Source organism: Elephas maximus, chromosome 5 (genome assembly GCF_024166365.1).
Source record: "Elephas maximus indicus isolate mEleMax1 chromosome 5, mEleMax1 primary haplotype, whole genome shotgun sequence".
Lineage (NCBI taxonomy): Eukaryota > Metazoa > Chordata > Mammalia > Proboscidea > Elephantidae > Elephas > Elephas maximus.
Genome location: NC_064823.1, coordinates 161,154,004 through 161,171,108, shown reverse-complemented (window position 1 = coordinate 161,171,108; position 17,105 = coordinate 161,154,004). Strand labels below are relative to the sequence as shown.

At 49.1% G+C, this 17,105-nt stretch overlaps 1 protein-coding gene across 1 annotated transcript in view; it reads left to right on the top strand.

Moving 5' to 3' along the window:
* The window catches only part of ZFYVE28 (zinc finger FYVE-type containing 28), a 128,259-nt gene that overhangs the window by 107,198 nt on the left and 3,956 nt on the right, over positions 1-17,105 (top strand). Inside the window, exons 9-11 of the mRNA XM_049886598.1 lie at positions 4,582-4,733; positions 7,098-7,214; positions 10,835-10,939. Coding sequence (XP_049742555.1) covers positions 4,582-4,733; positions 7,098-7,214; positions 10,835-10,939 — 374 coding nt within the window. The remainder of the gene's footprint in view (positions 1-4,581; positions 4,734-7,097; positions 7,215-10,834; positions 10,940-17,105) is intronic.

Genomic DNA, 17,105 nt, shown 5'->3' with positions numbered 1-17,105 from the left:
ATGTTGTCAGGAGGGATCAGTCCCTGGAGAAGGACGTCATGCTTCGTAAAGTAGAGGGTCAACGGAAAAGAGGAAGACCCTCAACAAGATGGGTTGACGTAGTGGCTGCAACAATGGGCTCAAGCATAACAACGATTGTGAGCATGGAGCAGGACCAGGCAGTGTTTCCTTCTTTGGTAGATAGGGTTGGTATGAGTTGGAACTGGCTCAATGGCCCCTAACAACAACAACAGAACTTCTACTACAATGCTGAATGGAAATGGTGATAGCAGATATCCTTGTTCCTGACCTTAGGGGGAAAACACCAGTCTGATGTTAGCTGTTGGACTTTCATGATTGCTTTTTATTATGTTGAGGAAGTTTCCTTCTCTTCCTAGTTTGTTGAGTGTTTATATCATGAAAGGATGTTGGATTTTGCCAATGTTTTTATGCATTTATTGAGATTATCATGGGGTTTTTGTCCTTTATTAATATGTTGTATGCATTGATCGATTTTCATGATGAACCAACCTTGCATTCCTGGGATAAATCCCACTTGGTTGTGACGTGTTATCCTTTTTATATGTTGCTGGATTCAGTTTCTACTGGAGTTTAAATCTAATGCTGTAATCCAAGATTTACTTGCATTTACAGTGTTCTAATCCTTGTTGTAATTCTGCAACAACCTTCCCATTTCACAAATGAGGAAACTGAGGTGCACAGAGTTGAGACCTACAGCCTTCAGATGTAAATGAGCTGACCGTCTGACCAGCACTGTGACCTGAGCGTTTGCTGTGGTCCAGGCACTTAGCTCACTGTGTTTCTTTCACCTCACAGCAAGAGGCACCACCTGGAGTGACTACCTCTGCTACTTACTAACGGTAACCTTGGGCACTTGTTTAACTTTCCTAGGCCTCACCTTCCAAATCTGTAAAAACCTGCCTCATAGCATGGTTGTGGAAATTAGAGGCGACGACAGCACTCACAGTCAACATGCAAGGTTATCCCAGGCAAGGCACGCTGATGAGGAGCCAGTGTCTTCTGGCCACGAAGTCCTCACTCAGGAAGGAAGAGATGCCGGGTTGAACAGCAGCTTGTCTTAGTTTCCAAGTGCTGCTGTAACACAAATATCGCAGGCGGGTTCCTTTATGAAAAAGAAATTCATTTTCTTGCAGTTCTGGAGGCTAGAATTTCAAATCAGAGTCTTAGCCGTGTTGATTTCTTCCCTGTTGGTACCCTTGGTAGCATTCCTTGGTGATCCTCCCATGGCGTCTGTCTTTCTCTGTGGGCATGTCTATATGTTATAATTCAGAAGTGGTTAGATTTAGAACTCCAGTGCTGCTGTAACAGAAATACCACAAGTGGATGCTTTAACAAATGGAAATTTATTCTCTCAAAGTTTAGGAAGCTAGAAGTTTGAATTCAGGGCCAGCACTAGGGGAAGTCTTTCTCTTTGTCAGTTCTGGGGGAGGGTCTTTGTCTCCTTTCAACATCTGTGGGCCCGATGTTCCTGGGAGATCTCCATGTGTCTTGGCATCAGTCGTCCGCTGGGTCTAGGAGGTTCTTAGCACAGGGACCATAGGTCCAAAGGATGTGTTCTGCCCTTGGCTCTTCTTTCTTGGTGGTAGTGAGGTCCCTTCCCTTTCTGCGCGCGTCTCTCTCCTTTTATCTCCTTTAACACAAAAAAGCGTGACTCAAGCAAGGGTGTGACTTGAGTATGGGCATGACTTAAGACACACCCCACACTAAACCTGCCTTATTAACATATAGAGGTTTAGGATTTATGACATGTAATTATACAATACCACAAAATAGGGGACAATTGTATCAGATCACAAAATAGAGGACAACCACACAGTACTGGAAATCATGGTCTAGCCAAGTTGACACATATTTTTGACGGACACAGTTCAATCCATGACACCACCCCACTCGAGTGTGACTTAATAACATAACCTGCAGAGCAGGTACTTCCCTTCCAGTCACCCATTGGCTGGCATACCCAGCCCCACCCTCAAGGCTCTCATCACTGCTCAGTGTCCAGTGTAATAGGAAGTACGCTTAAAGAAAGAGGTATTACATCAGAGTAGAGCAATGAAGTGCACGCTCATGCACCTGCCCCTTAAAGACGGAGAACCGGGCAGCTCCACGTGCCCTACCAACCCCAGCCTCCCTCCCCACCCCGGCTGGCCACTCTTATGGGTATTATATATTTGCATTTTTTCATGGTTTTATGTTATGGGTATTCCTAAATAATATGTTGTGCACTTCTGCATGGCTCTCAACTGCTCATAAAAAGGCTCATCTGTGTGGACTTTTTAGAAGTCTGCTGCCATGTGGGAGAACCATTCACATAGGTGAGCGTAGCTGTGGTCGACTCCTCCCCACCTCTGTCTACCCTGCACTGTATGATCAGATCACAGTTTATCTTCTAGTCCACCACCAACAGGCTTTGGCTTCTTCCCAGTTTTTTGCTGGAGCAAACAGTGCTACGAAGAAGATTCCATCTGTATCTGCAGACGAACACAGACAAGCATTTCTCTAGCGTTTACAGCAAGGGACCCTTGGGCTATGGGGTTTGGGCAGCTTCTCTTTTACTTAGAGGTAAATAGCTGCTGTCGAGTGGACTCTGACTCATGGCGACCTTACGTACAACAGAACATAGTGTTGCCCGGTCCTGTGTCATCCTCAACATCGCCTGCATGTTGGAGTCCATCGTTGTGGTTATTTTGCCAATCCATCTAGAAATTTATTGTCTCATAGTTCTGGAGGCCAGAAGTCCGAATTCAGGGCATGGCGCTACGGGAATATCCTTCTTTGTCTCTTTCAGTTTTCTGGCAATCCTTGGCGTTCCTGGGCGTGCAGGTGATTCTGCGTCTTTCTGCACATGGCGTCTGCCTCTCCTGTGTGTGTGTCTCTTCTGCTCTTTTTCTAAGACGCTGCTCAGACAGGATTAGGTTTAAGCCAAGCCTACTCTGATATGATCTCATTAACATAACAAAAGAAACTCCTTATTTCCAAATAGGGTCATATTCCCAGGTACATGGGTTAGGACTTCAACATAACTTTTTGGGGGACACAATTTAACCCATAACACACTCCCTCCGGAGCTCTGGGGGGAGAATCCATTCTTTGCCTCAGCTTCTGGTGACTACAGGCATTCCTTGGCTTCTGGCCACATCACTCTCTTGCCTTCGTCCCCTCCTGGCCTTCTCCTCTGTGTGTCTTTTAGGAGGATGCTTGTCATTGGATTCTGGGCCCATCTGGATAATCCAGGATGATCTCATCTTAAGATCCTTAATGTAATTACATCCTCAAAGACCCTTTTTCCAAACAAGGTCACGTTCATAGGTTCTGGGCATTTGGGCGTGGGTATATCTTGTTGGGAGCCATTGTTCCGCCCACTACATGTTGGTATAAGAGAGGCAAACTGTGAAACTTCCACAGAAGAAGTCCATAGATTATACCAACAAGGAGTGCAAGAAGGAGCAGCCAACACGTGTATGTCAGCTCCTTGAAGGTCCACACCTGGAGTCACAGTGGAAAGAGTTGGAGGTGTTGCCTCTAGGGAACAAAATTCAGAGGCCAGAGGACAGGGCAGGTGCAGCAGTACTGGGTCAAAACTGTATTGTACTGCCTGATTTTCCAAGTGGTGTACATGTGTCACGTGGATAACATGTGTTAAAAATATACAAAACATTCACCAATTCAACAATTTCTGCAAGTACAATTCAGTGACATTGATTACATTCTTCAAATTGTGTAACATTTACCACTATTCTTTTCCAAATTATTGTACCACCATTAACATAAATTCAATGGCCCCTAATTACAAACTCCCTTTTCCCCCCTCCCTCCCAGCCCTGGTAACCACTAATAATCTTTAGTTTCTATATATTTGATTATTTCATATAAGTGAGAGCATACAGTATTTATCCTTTTGCAACTGACTGACTTTGCTCAGCTTACCGTTTTCAAGGTTCATTCACGTTGTGGCATCAGGACTTCGTTTCTCTTGATGGCTGAGTAGTAGTCTCTTGTGTGCGCACCATGTTTTGTTTGTCCGTTCATTGGTCGATGGGCACTTGGGTTATTTCCACCTTTTGGCTATTGTGAAAAGTGCTGCGATGAACATTGGTATACAGGTTTCTTTTTGCATTCCTGCCTTCACTTCTTCTGGGCATATACCTAGGATTGGAATTGCTGGGTCATATGGTAGCTCTGTGTCCAGCTTTTTGAGGAACCGCCAAACATTTTTTCACAGTGGCTGTACCATTTTACATTCCCACCAGCAATGGACGAGGTTTCCAGTTTCTCCACAACCTGCCTCATCAACACCTGTTATTTTCCTTATTTTTTGATGACTGCCATTCTTATGGGGGTGAGATGATATATCACTGATAAGTCTTCAAGTTAGCTTATAGGAAAGTTGTATATGGGCAACTCAGTACACTGGGAGTGGAAACCCACAGGGCACGTAGATTTTTGTCTGGACTCTGACTTTCAGGCTGAGATGCCCCAGCCTGGGCTCTTGGAGGCATCTCTCTGTTGCCCACTGTGGGCTGCCTGGGCCCCACACCGTGTTTCTCCTTCTCTGTGCAGCGACTCCACAGCAGCTTCCTGCTCCTCAGACAAGGCTCCCGAGGCAGCCCCCACGGCCCCACATGATGCCCCTGTGGCCATGAGGGAAAAGATCCGGTCCCGGTTCCACAGCAGCCACGACCTGATCCACCGCCTCTTCGTCTGTATATCAGGTGTGTTGCTGGGGTCTGGAGCAGGTGGGCTGGCTCCTGGGTGCAAGGGGCCACACCAGTGCCTTTAGGGGAAGGCTGAGACCCTGGGGCAGGCCGTGCCTGGCCCTGCCTGGGGGCATCATACACTCTTTCATGTCCGTGTCCCCACGTAGAGACAGGATCCCTGGGTGGTGCAAGCAGTTAATGCGCTTGGCTGCGAACTGAAAGTTTGGAGGCTACAGTCCACCCTGAGGTGCCTCGGAAGAGAGACACTACTTCCAAAAAACCAACCACTGAAAACCGTATGAGCACAGTTCTACTCTGACACACGTGGGGTCGCCAGGAGTCTGGCAGCTGGTTTTGGTTTTATAGAGAGATGAGGGCTTTGTTCTCCTTTAGGACCCTCAGCTGTCAGTTGGGGAACTGCTCCCACTTTCCTGGGCCCCGCACTGCACCTTTCTGCTGGGGATGCATAGGGGGCTCTGTTTAATTTGTACTTCAGGTCTTATTGTCCACAGTGACTAATTTTGCTTTCTTCCTTCTCTTTGGATAGCTAAACAGTGGGATATGTGTATTCTATCTCCTGGGGGAGTTTGGAGAGGGGAGTGGCTTTTTCCTTTTGGTGTGTGTGTGATGTGTGTGGTGTATGTGATGTGTGTATGTGTGTATAATGTATAGTGTGTGTGGTACATATGGTATATGTGTGTTTGGTGTGGTATATGTTGTGTGTGGTATATGTCGTGTGTGGTATGTGTGGTATGCTGTGAGTACGTGTGTGTGGTCTTTGTGGTACGTGTGGTTTGTGTGGTGTATGTATACATGTGTGCAGTTGGTATGTGTGGTGTGTGTGGTGTATACACATGTGTGTGGTTGGTATGTGTGGCATGTGTGTGGTATGTGTGGGGTATTTATACATGTGTGCAGTTGCTATGTGTGGTGTGTGTGTGTGGTGTGTGTACATGTGTGGTTGGTATGTGTGGTGTGTGTGGTATGTGTGGTGTGTATGTGTGGTATGCATGTATGTGTGGTATGTGTGCTCTGTGTGTTTATATGTGTGTACTGTGTGTGTGTGATATGTGTGGTGTGTGTGTTGTGTGTGTGGTTAGTGCAGTATATGTGTTTTAAATAACTATCATATCCACGTGGTTCAAAGTATACAGTGAGGTCTCCCCCGCCCAGTCTCCTGCCCACCCTGTTCCCACCCCTCACCTGGGGAGCAGGAGGTTCGGACACTGCTTTCAACAGGAGCCCGGTTCTGTCCCAGCCCAGCAGTTCCTCTGGGGCTGGCAGGGTCAGAGTGGGCAGGAGCAAGGGTCAGCGTGGGCAGCCTGTGGACAGACCTGCCCCTGCGGAATCTCAGCCATGGTCCCGGGGGGGGGGGTCTTTCCATACAGCTGAGGGACCACAGACCCAGCCCTGAGCCAGGCCAGGCATGCCCCGAGGACCCGTGTTGGCCTTCCCCGGGCCTTGGGTAAAACCTGCCCCAGACCCTGAGCTTCAGTCCATGGTCTGCCAAAATTACCCCCTGGGCTTGTTTTAGGTTTAAGTCATACCATGCCTGTGTATAGGGAACCCTCTGGAAGGAAGCCTTGGCTGCGGGGTCAGCACTATGATGGGCCGTGGACGCTTGCGTCCTGGTGGGGGTGGGAGTTCTCCCTGGCTTTGCTGTAAATGCCAGCAGCCCCCTCAGCCTTCCTGCTAGCATGCCTTTCATGCAGGAGGGTGGAATCCACCACATCCCAGGGAAGGAGAAGGGAGGGTATCTCTGCGGGTGGGGGTAGGGACGTTTTCCTGCCAGGGAGCAGCTGGGTGATGGAGTGGGGGTGGGCAGAGGACCAAGGTGCTGGGCACCACCTGCGGGCGTAGTCCTCCTGGGCTCCTGGCACACGGAGACTCTCGGGGCCCATGGTCGTGGCTATTTGGGACAGGAGTATATCAGCTGGGGGCTCACCCACCACAGGGTCAGGCAGGCTTTGCAGGTGGGGTCTGGGTACCACAGTTGCCATGATGGTTAAAGGTGATGCGTGGGGGTGGGCACCAGGGACCCTCTGCTGAGGAGCGTCCACTTTGTAGTTGTGGCTGTGACCACACAGATAAAACACGTTCCTGTCAGTAACAGACTGACTCATGGTGGTGCTGGTTAGGGTAGGTCTCATCCCTTCCTCTGCCTTCCCTTGGCTCCTGGTTCTATTTCTGCCAAAGGAATTGTCTCCATGGAGTCTGGGCAGCCCCTTCTCCCCCTAATTTGTCTGAGGATGTGTGGGTCTTAGATCATGAGCTCTGGCATGGCTTCACCCAGAAGTAGCATCATGCTTCCCAAGTCGGCCAGCCCGACCTGTCCTTCTGCCTGACCCCTGTTGTTCTCACCTGGGGCTCTCCTCCCAGGTGTGGCAGACCAGCTGCAGACAAACTATGCAAGCGACCTGAGAAGTATCCTCAAGACCCTGTTTGAAGTCATGGCTACAAAGCCGGAAACAGATGACAAGGAGAAGCTGAAGAAGGGTGAGTACCTGCTCAGGCCAGGCTCTGTCCACCATCCTCAGGAAGTAGGGGTGCAGAAAACCATACCTCTTAGCCCCATGCAGACATGGCCCATCCTGTGGGAGCAACCACCCACCCTAGGTTTTCCGTGACCTGCACCTTCCAAATGGAAATGGCTCAGAAGTGCCAGGCTATCTGCTGTGGGGACCAAGGGGTGTAATTGCCAAGAGAAGTGGGGTCACAGCTGGGTAGGTGGGAAACGACCCCCTATGCACATGCCAGCACACGCAGCTGCTGCTCCTCACCTCTGGCCAGCTTCCCAGCAAGGCGGCCCAAACCTTACTGCGGACAGGGGTCCTGGACCTAGGAGGGATCCAGCATCACTTCTTCCGGATTCGCGCTGCCCGGAGCCAAGGGAGGGGCCATAGACTCCACATCTCCGTGAAGAGTTGCAAGGAGTCTGTGGCTGCCTTTAATCGGCCACATGTGTTTGCACACACTCACACACATCATAGACACATGGAATGCTCTCATGCACAGTCATGCACACACGCACATGCAGTGCTGTCACACATGGACATACACGCTCACACACATCATAGACACATGCAGTGCTCTCACGCACATGCACACACATCACAGACACATGCAATGCTCTCAACGCACAGTCACACACACACACATCACAGACGTGCAACACTCTCACGCACAGTCACCCACACACACACCACAGACACGTACAGCACTCTCACACACAGTCACGCACACACACATATCACAGACACATGCAGTGTTCTCATGCACACGCACACACACGCTCACACATCACACACATTTAATGCTCTCACACACAGTCACGCACATGCACACACACTCGCACACACAATGGAGTTATTTGGTGAAGGAGACTGGCCTCAGGGCTGGGACTGATAGACAAAGTGTGGGGAGCCCACTGCTTGCTGCCTGCAGGGGTGTGGCAGAGTCCCGGGTCCCGGGTCTGGGAGGACACGGCCCCTGCTTCCCCTGCCCTTGTGCAGGCAGAGACTCCCATTCTGGAAGAACCTCCACTCCTCACTGGGGTGCCTTCCTGCCAGAGCCCCCACACCAGGCTACCCTGTCTTCCAAAAAAAAAAAAAAAATAGTCCCAGGGAATTCTTGGCCAGCTGCTTCTGGGAAAGCCCTACTCAGAACTAGCTCTGCAAACAGGGAGTACCCCACCTTGGGGACTCCTAGGACACTAAGCTGCACAAAGCCCCCCACCTGCCTTGGGGGTCACAGTCCAGGCAGACAATGCAGGGCCCCTGTGGGTGGGGGGCACAGTGAAGAGGGGAAGCCCTCGAGGGTTGGGGCCCACCATGCTGTGCAGGTGAGGCCCTCAGACCACGCCCCCAGGAACATAGCCAAATGCTTGGACCAGCCTTTTGGGGGGTCCTGTGACCTGCACAGAGCTAGATGGGCAAGCAGGGGTGGAGAAGTAGAGACCAGGTCATCTTGGCCTGAGGAACTAGGCTAATGTGCTCAGATCTTAGCTTGGCCGACAGGCCTGAGTGGGCCATGCCTGGCTTAGAGGGTGGAGGAACAAAGAGCTGCTACGAGTAGACAGAGGGGGTGGAGATTCAGGAGCAGAGGGTCATGGCGTGCATGGTTGACCACATGGTGGACCCGGTGCTTGGCCACAACAGGCAGCCAGAAAGGGCTTGCCTTTAGCATGGCCTCAGTCCCAGAACCCAGCTACCCAACCCCACTGGGGCAGAGCTGCCCCTGCCCTGGCTATTGGCCCAGCCCTCCAGCCCTGCAGAAGCGCAGCCCACCACGAAGCCCAGCCATTGGTGGAATGTGGACTAAATGAAGACCTACCTTGGGTCCTACAGGCCAGCATCTACATACCCCTCCAGAGCCTAAGTGCCTGCTGGAGGTCCCCAGCCCCCACATCCAGGAGGGTTTCAGGGCTGGCAGCAGGCAGCCCAGTCAGCCCTCAGGTCGCACGTCCTCTCTGAGTGGCCTTTGTGTGGATCTGGGTCACTTCTCAGCAGGCCTGGCAACAGGCAGCCATGGTGAGGAGAGAGAGGGTTCTTTCTTTCCTGAGAAGAGGTAGGTGAGAGGCAGTGCAGGCCTAGGGTAAGGTGATCTGCCCCACCTCATGGGGTGAACAGGAGTGCTCACTCACCCCCAACCTTCCCAAGACCCTGCACCCTGGACCCCACGCCCTGCACCCTAGGACCCTGCATCCTGGACCCTGTACCCTAGGATCCTGCACACTGGACCCTGCATCCTGGACCGTGCACTCTAGGACCCCACACCCTGGACCCTGCAGCCTAGGACCCCACACCCTGAACCCTGCACTCGTGGACACTGCACCATGGACCCTGTACACTGGATCCTGTACCCTAGGACCCTGCACCCTAGAACCCTGCACCCTGGGCCCTGCATCCTAGGACCCTACACCCTGTACCTTAGGACCCTGCACCCTGGACCCTGCACTCTAGGGCCCCACACCCTGGACCCTGCACTCATGGACCCTGCACCATGGACCCTGGATCCTGTACCCTAGGACCCTGCAACCCTGGGCCCTGCACCCTAGGACCCTGCACCCTGGGCCCTGTACCCTAGGACCCTGCACCCTGGACCCTGCACTCTAGGACCCCACACCCTGGACCCTGCATCCTAGGACCCTGCACCCTGGACCCTGCACCATGGACCCTGCATCCTGGGCCCTGCATCCTAGGACCCTGCACCCTAGGGCCCTGCACCCTAGGACCCCGCATCCTGGACCCTGACTCATGGACCCTGCACCATGGACCCTGTACACTGGATCCTGCACCCTAGGACCCTGCACCCTGGGCCCTGCACCCTAGGACCCTGGGCCCTGGACCCTAGGACCCTGCGCCCTGGGCCCTGCACCCTAGGACCCTGGACCCTGCACCCTGGGCCCTGCACCCTAGGACCCTGGACCCTAGGACCCTGTACCCTAGGACCCTGCACCCTGGGCCCTGCACCCTAGGACACTGCACCCTGGACCCTGCACCCTGGGCCCTGCACCCTCTGCCCTGTACCCTGGGTCCCGCACCCTAGGGCCCTGGACCCTAGGACCCTGGACCCTAGGACCCTGCACCCTGGGCCCTGCACCCTAGGGCCCTGGACCCTGCACCCTAGGACCCTGCACCCTGCACCCAGGACCCTGCACACTAGGACCCCACACTGTGGGCCCCTACCACCAGGCCCCTCACTCCCCTGTACCCTGGGCCCTGCACACTGGATCCTGTACCCTAGGACCCCACACCGTGGACCCTGCACCCCAGGCCCCTGCACTGTGGGCCTCTACCACCAGGCCCTTCAGCCCCCTACACCTTGTACCCTAAGCCCCTCACCCTGGACCCCAAGGCAGGAAGGCCCCCCTTCCACAGTCAGCCTCAGACCTGTGGGGGCAGCAAAGAGTATGGGGACTGTACTCCATGTGCCATAAGACTGTGGGGTGAGCTTAAATTCCAGTGGCAAGGACCCTGTGGGGAGGGTACCATCAGAACCTGGCCCTGCTGGCAGCAGCCATGGGTGTGTGGTGCCCAAGCCCGAGCCCTCTGCCCCAGAGCATTCCCTCCCTGGACTGCTGACTGTGCCTCCTACAGCTACTCTTTCCCTTACAGTCACCCAGACGCTGCGGAGCGCAGCCCTGGAGGACTGCGCCCTGTGCCAGGAGACCCTATCGTCCTCCGAGCTCGCAGCCAAGGCCCAGGATGGGGACTTCGAAGGTATGTGGGACACCTGGGCAGGGTTGGAGAGCTGCACGCTGAGCCAAGAGTGGCAAGAGCCTATTTCTGGATGTTCCCTCCACTTCGTCCTGGGCCTGGGGAGCCTTTTGTAAGCTTGAGGCACGGGTATCAGTCAAAGACAACACCAGGTGGTCAGGCTGGGGGTCTCAAGGTCCCAGCAGAGTGTGGCCAGAGCTGAGCTGGGGCTTGTTTTCTTCGTTTCTTAGCCCCCCACCTCTACCAACGGGTTTTGACATGGGCAGCCCACCAGACTGGGTGCTGACAGGGAGAGGCTTGGGTGAGGGCCCCTGCCAGGGTATCTTAGGCAGTGTTCTCTAAGAAACAGAACCAGTGTTATACACAGACACATAAATGTACCAAAAAAATCCTGTTGCCATTGAGTTAATTCTGACTCGTAGCAACCCTATAGGACAGAACAGAACTGCCCCATAGGGTTGCCAAGGAGCGGCTGGTGGATTCAAACCACCAATCTTTTGGTCAGCAGCCCAGTGCTTAACCACTGTGCCACCGGGGCTCCTTCTGTCTCAGAGCTCTGGTGGTGCAATGGTTAAGTGCTTGGCCACTAATTGAAAGGTCAATGGTTCAAACCTGCCAGCTGCTCTACAGAAGAAAGATGGGGTAGTCAGCTTCCAAAAAAATTATAGCCTTGGAAACCCTATGGGGCAGCTCTACTCTGTCCTACAGGGTTGTTAGTCAAAATGAACTCGATGGCAATAGGTTTTTTTTTTTTTTTTTTAATATATATAGTTTTATTTATTTCGTTGTTGAGAAATACACAGCAAAACATACACCAATCGAACGGTTTCTAGATACACAATTCAGTGACGTTGATTACATTCTTGGGTTGTGCAACCATTCTCACCTTCATCTTCTGAGTTGTTCCTCTACCATTAATATAAATTCATTGCCCCCTGTTTTAGTCATCTAGTGCTGCTATAACAGAAATACCATGGGTGGGTGGATTTAACAAAGGAAGTTTATTTTCTCACAGTGAAGTAGGCTAAAAGTCCAAATTCAGGGTGTCAGCTCCAGGGGAAGGCTTTCTCTCTCTGTCAGTCTTCTCATCAATCTTCTGCTGGACTAGGAGCTTCTTTGCACAGGAACCCCGGGTTCAAAGGACGCGCTCTGCTTTCTTGGTGATATGAGGTCCCTCATCTCTCTGCTCGCTTCTTTCTTTAATATCTCAAGAGATTGCCTCAAGACACAATCTAATCTTGTAGGTGAGTCCTGCCTCACTAACACAACTGCCGCCTATCCTCCCTCATTAACTTCATTCATAGAGGCAGGATTTACAACATACAGGAAAATCACACAATACCCAGAATCATGGCCCAGCCAAACTGATACACACATATTTGGGGGGACATGATTCAATCCATGATACCCCCTAAGTTTCCTATCTAATCTTTCTAGTTGCTATTGTCATTTCAATTCCATATAAATAGTTCTCAAAACAGCATAATGCTCAAGGCAGGCATTTTTTACTAGTTAAGCTAAACTGTTGTTCAGTTTTAAGAAGACTTCAGGGGATTCTTTGGTTTAAGGTTTAAAGATTATCTCAGGGCAGTACTTTCAGGGGTTCAGCCAACCTTCATGGCTCCAAGAAGTCTGGAGTCTGTGAGAATTTGAAATTCCTTACTGCATTTTCCCTCTTTTTATCAGGATTCTTCTATGGAATCTTTGATCAAAATGTTTAGTAATGGTAGCTGGGCACCATCCAGTTCTTCTGGTCTCATGGCAAAGGAGGCAGTTGTTCGTGGAGGCAGTTAGTCAAACATTCCATTTCCTCCTTCTATTCCTGACTCTCCTTCTTCCTCTGTTGTTCCAGGCGAATAGAGACCAAGCGTTGTGCCTTGGATGGCTGCTTGCAAGCTTTTAAGACTTCGGGCATGACACAATGAACTAGGAGGTAGAACAGAAGCACTAAACATGTTATTAGGCCAATTAACTAGGATGTCCCATAAAACCATGACCCTAAACCTCCTAATCAAGGAACAAAATCCCAAGAGATTTTTGGTTGTATTTAATGGGTTTGGTTTTGGTTTATGTATATATGTATACATATAAAAACCTATTGCCACTGAGTCAGTTCCGACTCAAACCGACCCTATAGGACAGAGGAGAACTGCCCCATAGGGTTTCCAAGGAGTTGCTGATGGATTTGAACTGCCAGCCTTTCAGTTAGCAGCCAAGTTCTTAACCACTGTGCCACCAGGGCCCCATGTATAAATACGCACACACGTATGTATACATATACATACACCTGTTGTTGTTAGGCATCTTCGAGACAGTACTGATTCATAGCAAGTCTAAATACAGAAAGAAATGGATAGCCCAGTCCTGCACCATCCTCACAACGGTTGTTATGTTTGAGCCCATAGTTGCAGCCACTGTGTCAATCCATCTCATCAAGGGTCTTCCTCTTTTTCGCTGACTCTCTACCAAGCATGATGTTCTTCTCCAGGGACTGGTCCCTCCTGATAACATGTCCAAAGTAAATGAGACAAAGTCTTGTCATCTTCGCTTCTAAGGAACATTCTGATTGTACTTCTTCAAAGACAAATTTGTTCATTCTTCTGGCAGTCCATGGTGTATTCCATATTCTTTACCAACACCATAATTCAAAGGCATCAATTCTTCTTCGATCTTCCTTATTCATTGTCCAGCTTTTCCCTGTATATGAGGCGACTGTACGACAAGCTGACAGACACATTTGTTGTACTGTGGGGGCTTGTGTGTTGCTGTGATGCTGGAAGCTATGCCACTGGTGTTCAGATACCAGCAGGGTCACCCATGGAGGACAGGTTTTAGCTGAGCTTCCAGACTAAAGACAGACTAGAAAGAAGGACCCGGCAGTCTACTTTTGAAAAGCATTAGCCAGTGAAAACCTTATGAATAGCAACAGAACATTGTCTGATATAATGCTGGAAGATGAGCCCCCCAGGTTGGAAGGCACTCAAAAGATGACTGGGTAAGAGCTGCCTCCTCAAAGTAGAGTCGACCTTAATGACGTGGATGGAGTAAAGCTTTTGTAAATTGCATTTGCTGATGTGGCACGACTCAAAATGAGAAGAAACAGCTGCAAACATCCATTAATAATCAGAACTTGGAATGTACGAAGTATGAATCTAGGAAAATTTGAAATCATCAAAAAATGAAATGGAACACATAAACATCAACATCCTAGACGTTAGTGAACTGAAATGGACTGGTATTGGCCATTTTGGATCGGACAATCATATAGTCTACTATGCTGGGAATGACAACTTGAAGAAGAATGGTGTTGCATTCATCATCAAAAAGAACATTTCAAGGTCTATCCTGAAGTACAATGCTGTCAGTGATAGGATAATATCTATATGCCCACAAGGAAGACCAGTTAATACGACTATTATTCAAATATACCCACCAACCACTAGGGCCAAAGATGAAGAAATAGAAGATTATTATCAGCTGCTACAGTCTGAAATTGATCGAACATGCAATCAAGATGCATTGATAATTACTGGTGATTTTAATGCAAAAGTTGGAAACAAAGAAGAAGGATCAGTAGTTGGAAAATATGGCCTTCGTGATAGAAACAACGCTGGAGATTGAATGATAGAATTTTGCAAGACCAACGACTTCTTCATTGCAAATACCTTCTTTCACCAACATAAATGGCGACTAATACACATGGACCTCGCCAGATGGAACACACGGAAATCAAATTGACTATATCTGTGGAAAGGTACAATGGAAAATCTCAATATCATCAGTCAGAACAAGGCCAGGGGCCAACTGTGGAACAGACCATCAATTGCTCATATGCAAGTTCAAGCTGAAACTGAAGAAAATCAGAACAAGTCCACGAGAGCCAAAATATAACCTTGAGTATATCCCACCTGAATTTAGAGACCATGTGAAGAATAGCTCTGATGCATTGAACACTGGTGACCAAAGACTGGATGAGTTGTGGAATGACATCAAGGACATCATACATGAAGAAAGCAAGAGGTCATTGAAAAGACAGGAAAGAAAGAAAAGACCAAGATGGATGTCAGAGGAGACTCTGAAACTTGCTTTCGAATGTCGAGCAGCTAAAGCAAAAGGAAGAATTGATGAAGTAAAAGAATTGAACAGAAGATTTCAAAGAGTGGCTCAAGAATACAAACTAAAGTATTATAACGACATCTGTAAAGAGCTTAAAATGGAAAACCAAAAGGGAAGAACACGCTCGTTGTTTCTCAAGTTGAAAGAACTGAAGAAAAAATTCAAGCCTTGAGTTAAGGTACTGAAGGATTCTGTGGGGAAAATATTAAATGACGCAGGAAGCATCAAAAGAAGATGGAAGGACTACACAGAGTCATTATACCAAAAAGAATTAGTCAGTGTTCAAGCATTTCAGGAGGTAGCATATGATCAGACACTGATGGTATTGAAGGCAGAAGTCCAAGCTGCTCTGAAGACATTGGCGAAAAACAAGGCTCCAGGAATTGATGGAATATCAATTGAGATGTTTCAACAAATGGATGCAGCGCTGGAGGTGCTCACTCGTCTATGCCAAGAAATATGGAAGACAACTTCCTGGCCAACTGACTGGAAGAGATCCATATTTATGCCTATTCCCAAGAAAGGTGATCCAACCTAATGTGGAAATTATAGAACAATATCATTAATATCACACGCAAGCAAAATTTTGCTGAAGATCATTCAAAAATGGCTGTAGCACTATATCGACAGGGAACTGCCAGAAATTCAGGCCGGTTTCAGAAGAGGACTTGGAACCAGGGATATCATTGTTGATGTCAGATGGATCCTGGCTGAAAGCAGAGAATACCAGAAGGATGTTTACCTGTGTTTTATCAACTATGCAAAGGCATTCAACTGTGTGGATCATAACAAATTATGGATAACGTTGTGAAGAATGGGAATTCCAGAACACTTAATTGTGGTCATGAGGAACCTTCACGTAGATCAAGAGGCAGTTGTTCAGACAGAACAAGGGGATACTGATTGGTTTAAAGTCAGGAAAGGTGTGCGCCAGGGTTGTATTCTTTCACCATACCTATTCAATCTGTATGCTGAACAAATAACCTGAGAAGCTGGACTATATGAAGAAGAATGGGGCATCAGAATTGGAGGAAGACTCATTAACAACCTGCGTTATGCAGATGTCACAACCTTGCTTGCTGAAAGTGAAGAGGACTTGAAGCACTTACTAATGAAGATCAAAGACCATAGCCTTCAGTATGGATTGCACCTCAACATAAAGAAAACAAAAGGCCTCACAACTGTACCAATGAGCAACATCATGGTAAACGGAGAAAAGATCGAAGTTGTCAAGGATTTCATTTTACTTGGATCCACCATCAAGAGCCATGGAAGCAGCAGTCAAGAAATCTAACGACGCATTGCATTGGATAAATCTGCTGCAGAGGACCTCTTTAAAGTGTTGAAGAGCAAAGATGTCACCTTGAAGACTAAGGTGCACCTGACCCACGCCATGGTATTTTCCATCACATCATATGCATGTGAAAGCTGGACAATGAATGAGGAAGACCGAAGAAGAATTGAAACCTTTGAATTGTGGTGTTGGCAAAGAATATTAAATATACCATGGACTGCCAGAAGAACAAAAAAATGTGTCTTAGAAGAAGTACAACCAGAATGCTCCTTAGAATCAAGGATGGCGAGACTGCATCTTACATACTTTGGACATGTTGTCAGGAGGGATCAGTCTCTGGAGAAGGACATCATGCTTGGCAAAGTACAGGGTCAGCGGAAAAGAGGAAAACCCTCAGTGAGGTGGATGGACACAGTGGCTGCAACAATGGGCTCAAGCATAACAACGATTGTAAGGATGGATCAGGACTGGGCAGAGTTTCGTTCTGTTGTGCATGGGGTCGCTATGACTTGGAACTGACTCAGCAGCACCTAACAACAACGAGGCGACTGAAAATACCATGACTTTCGTCAGGCTCATCTTAGTCCTGAAGGTGACATCTTTGCTTTTTAACACTTTAAAGGGGTCTTTTGTAGTAGATTTGCCCAATGTAATACATTGTTTTGTTTCTTGACTGCTGCTTCTGTGGGCATTGATTGTGGATTCAAGTAAAATGAAATCCTTGACAATTTCAATCTTTTCTCCGTTTATCGTGATGTT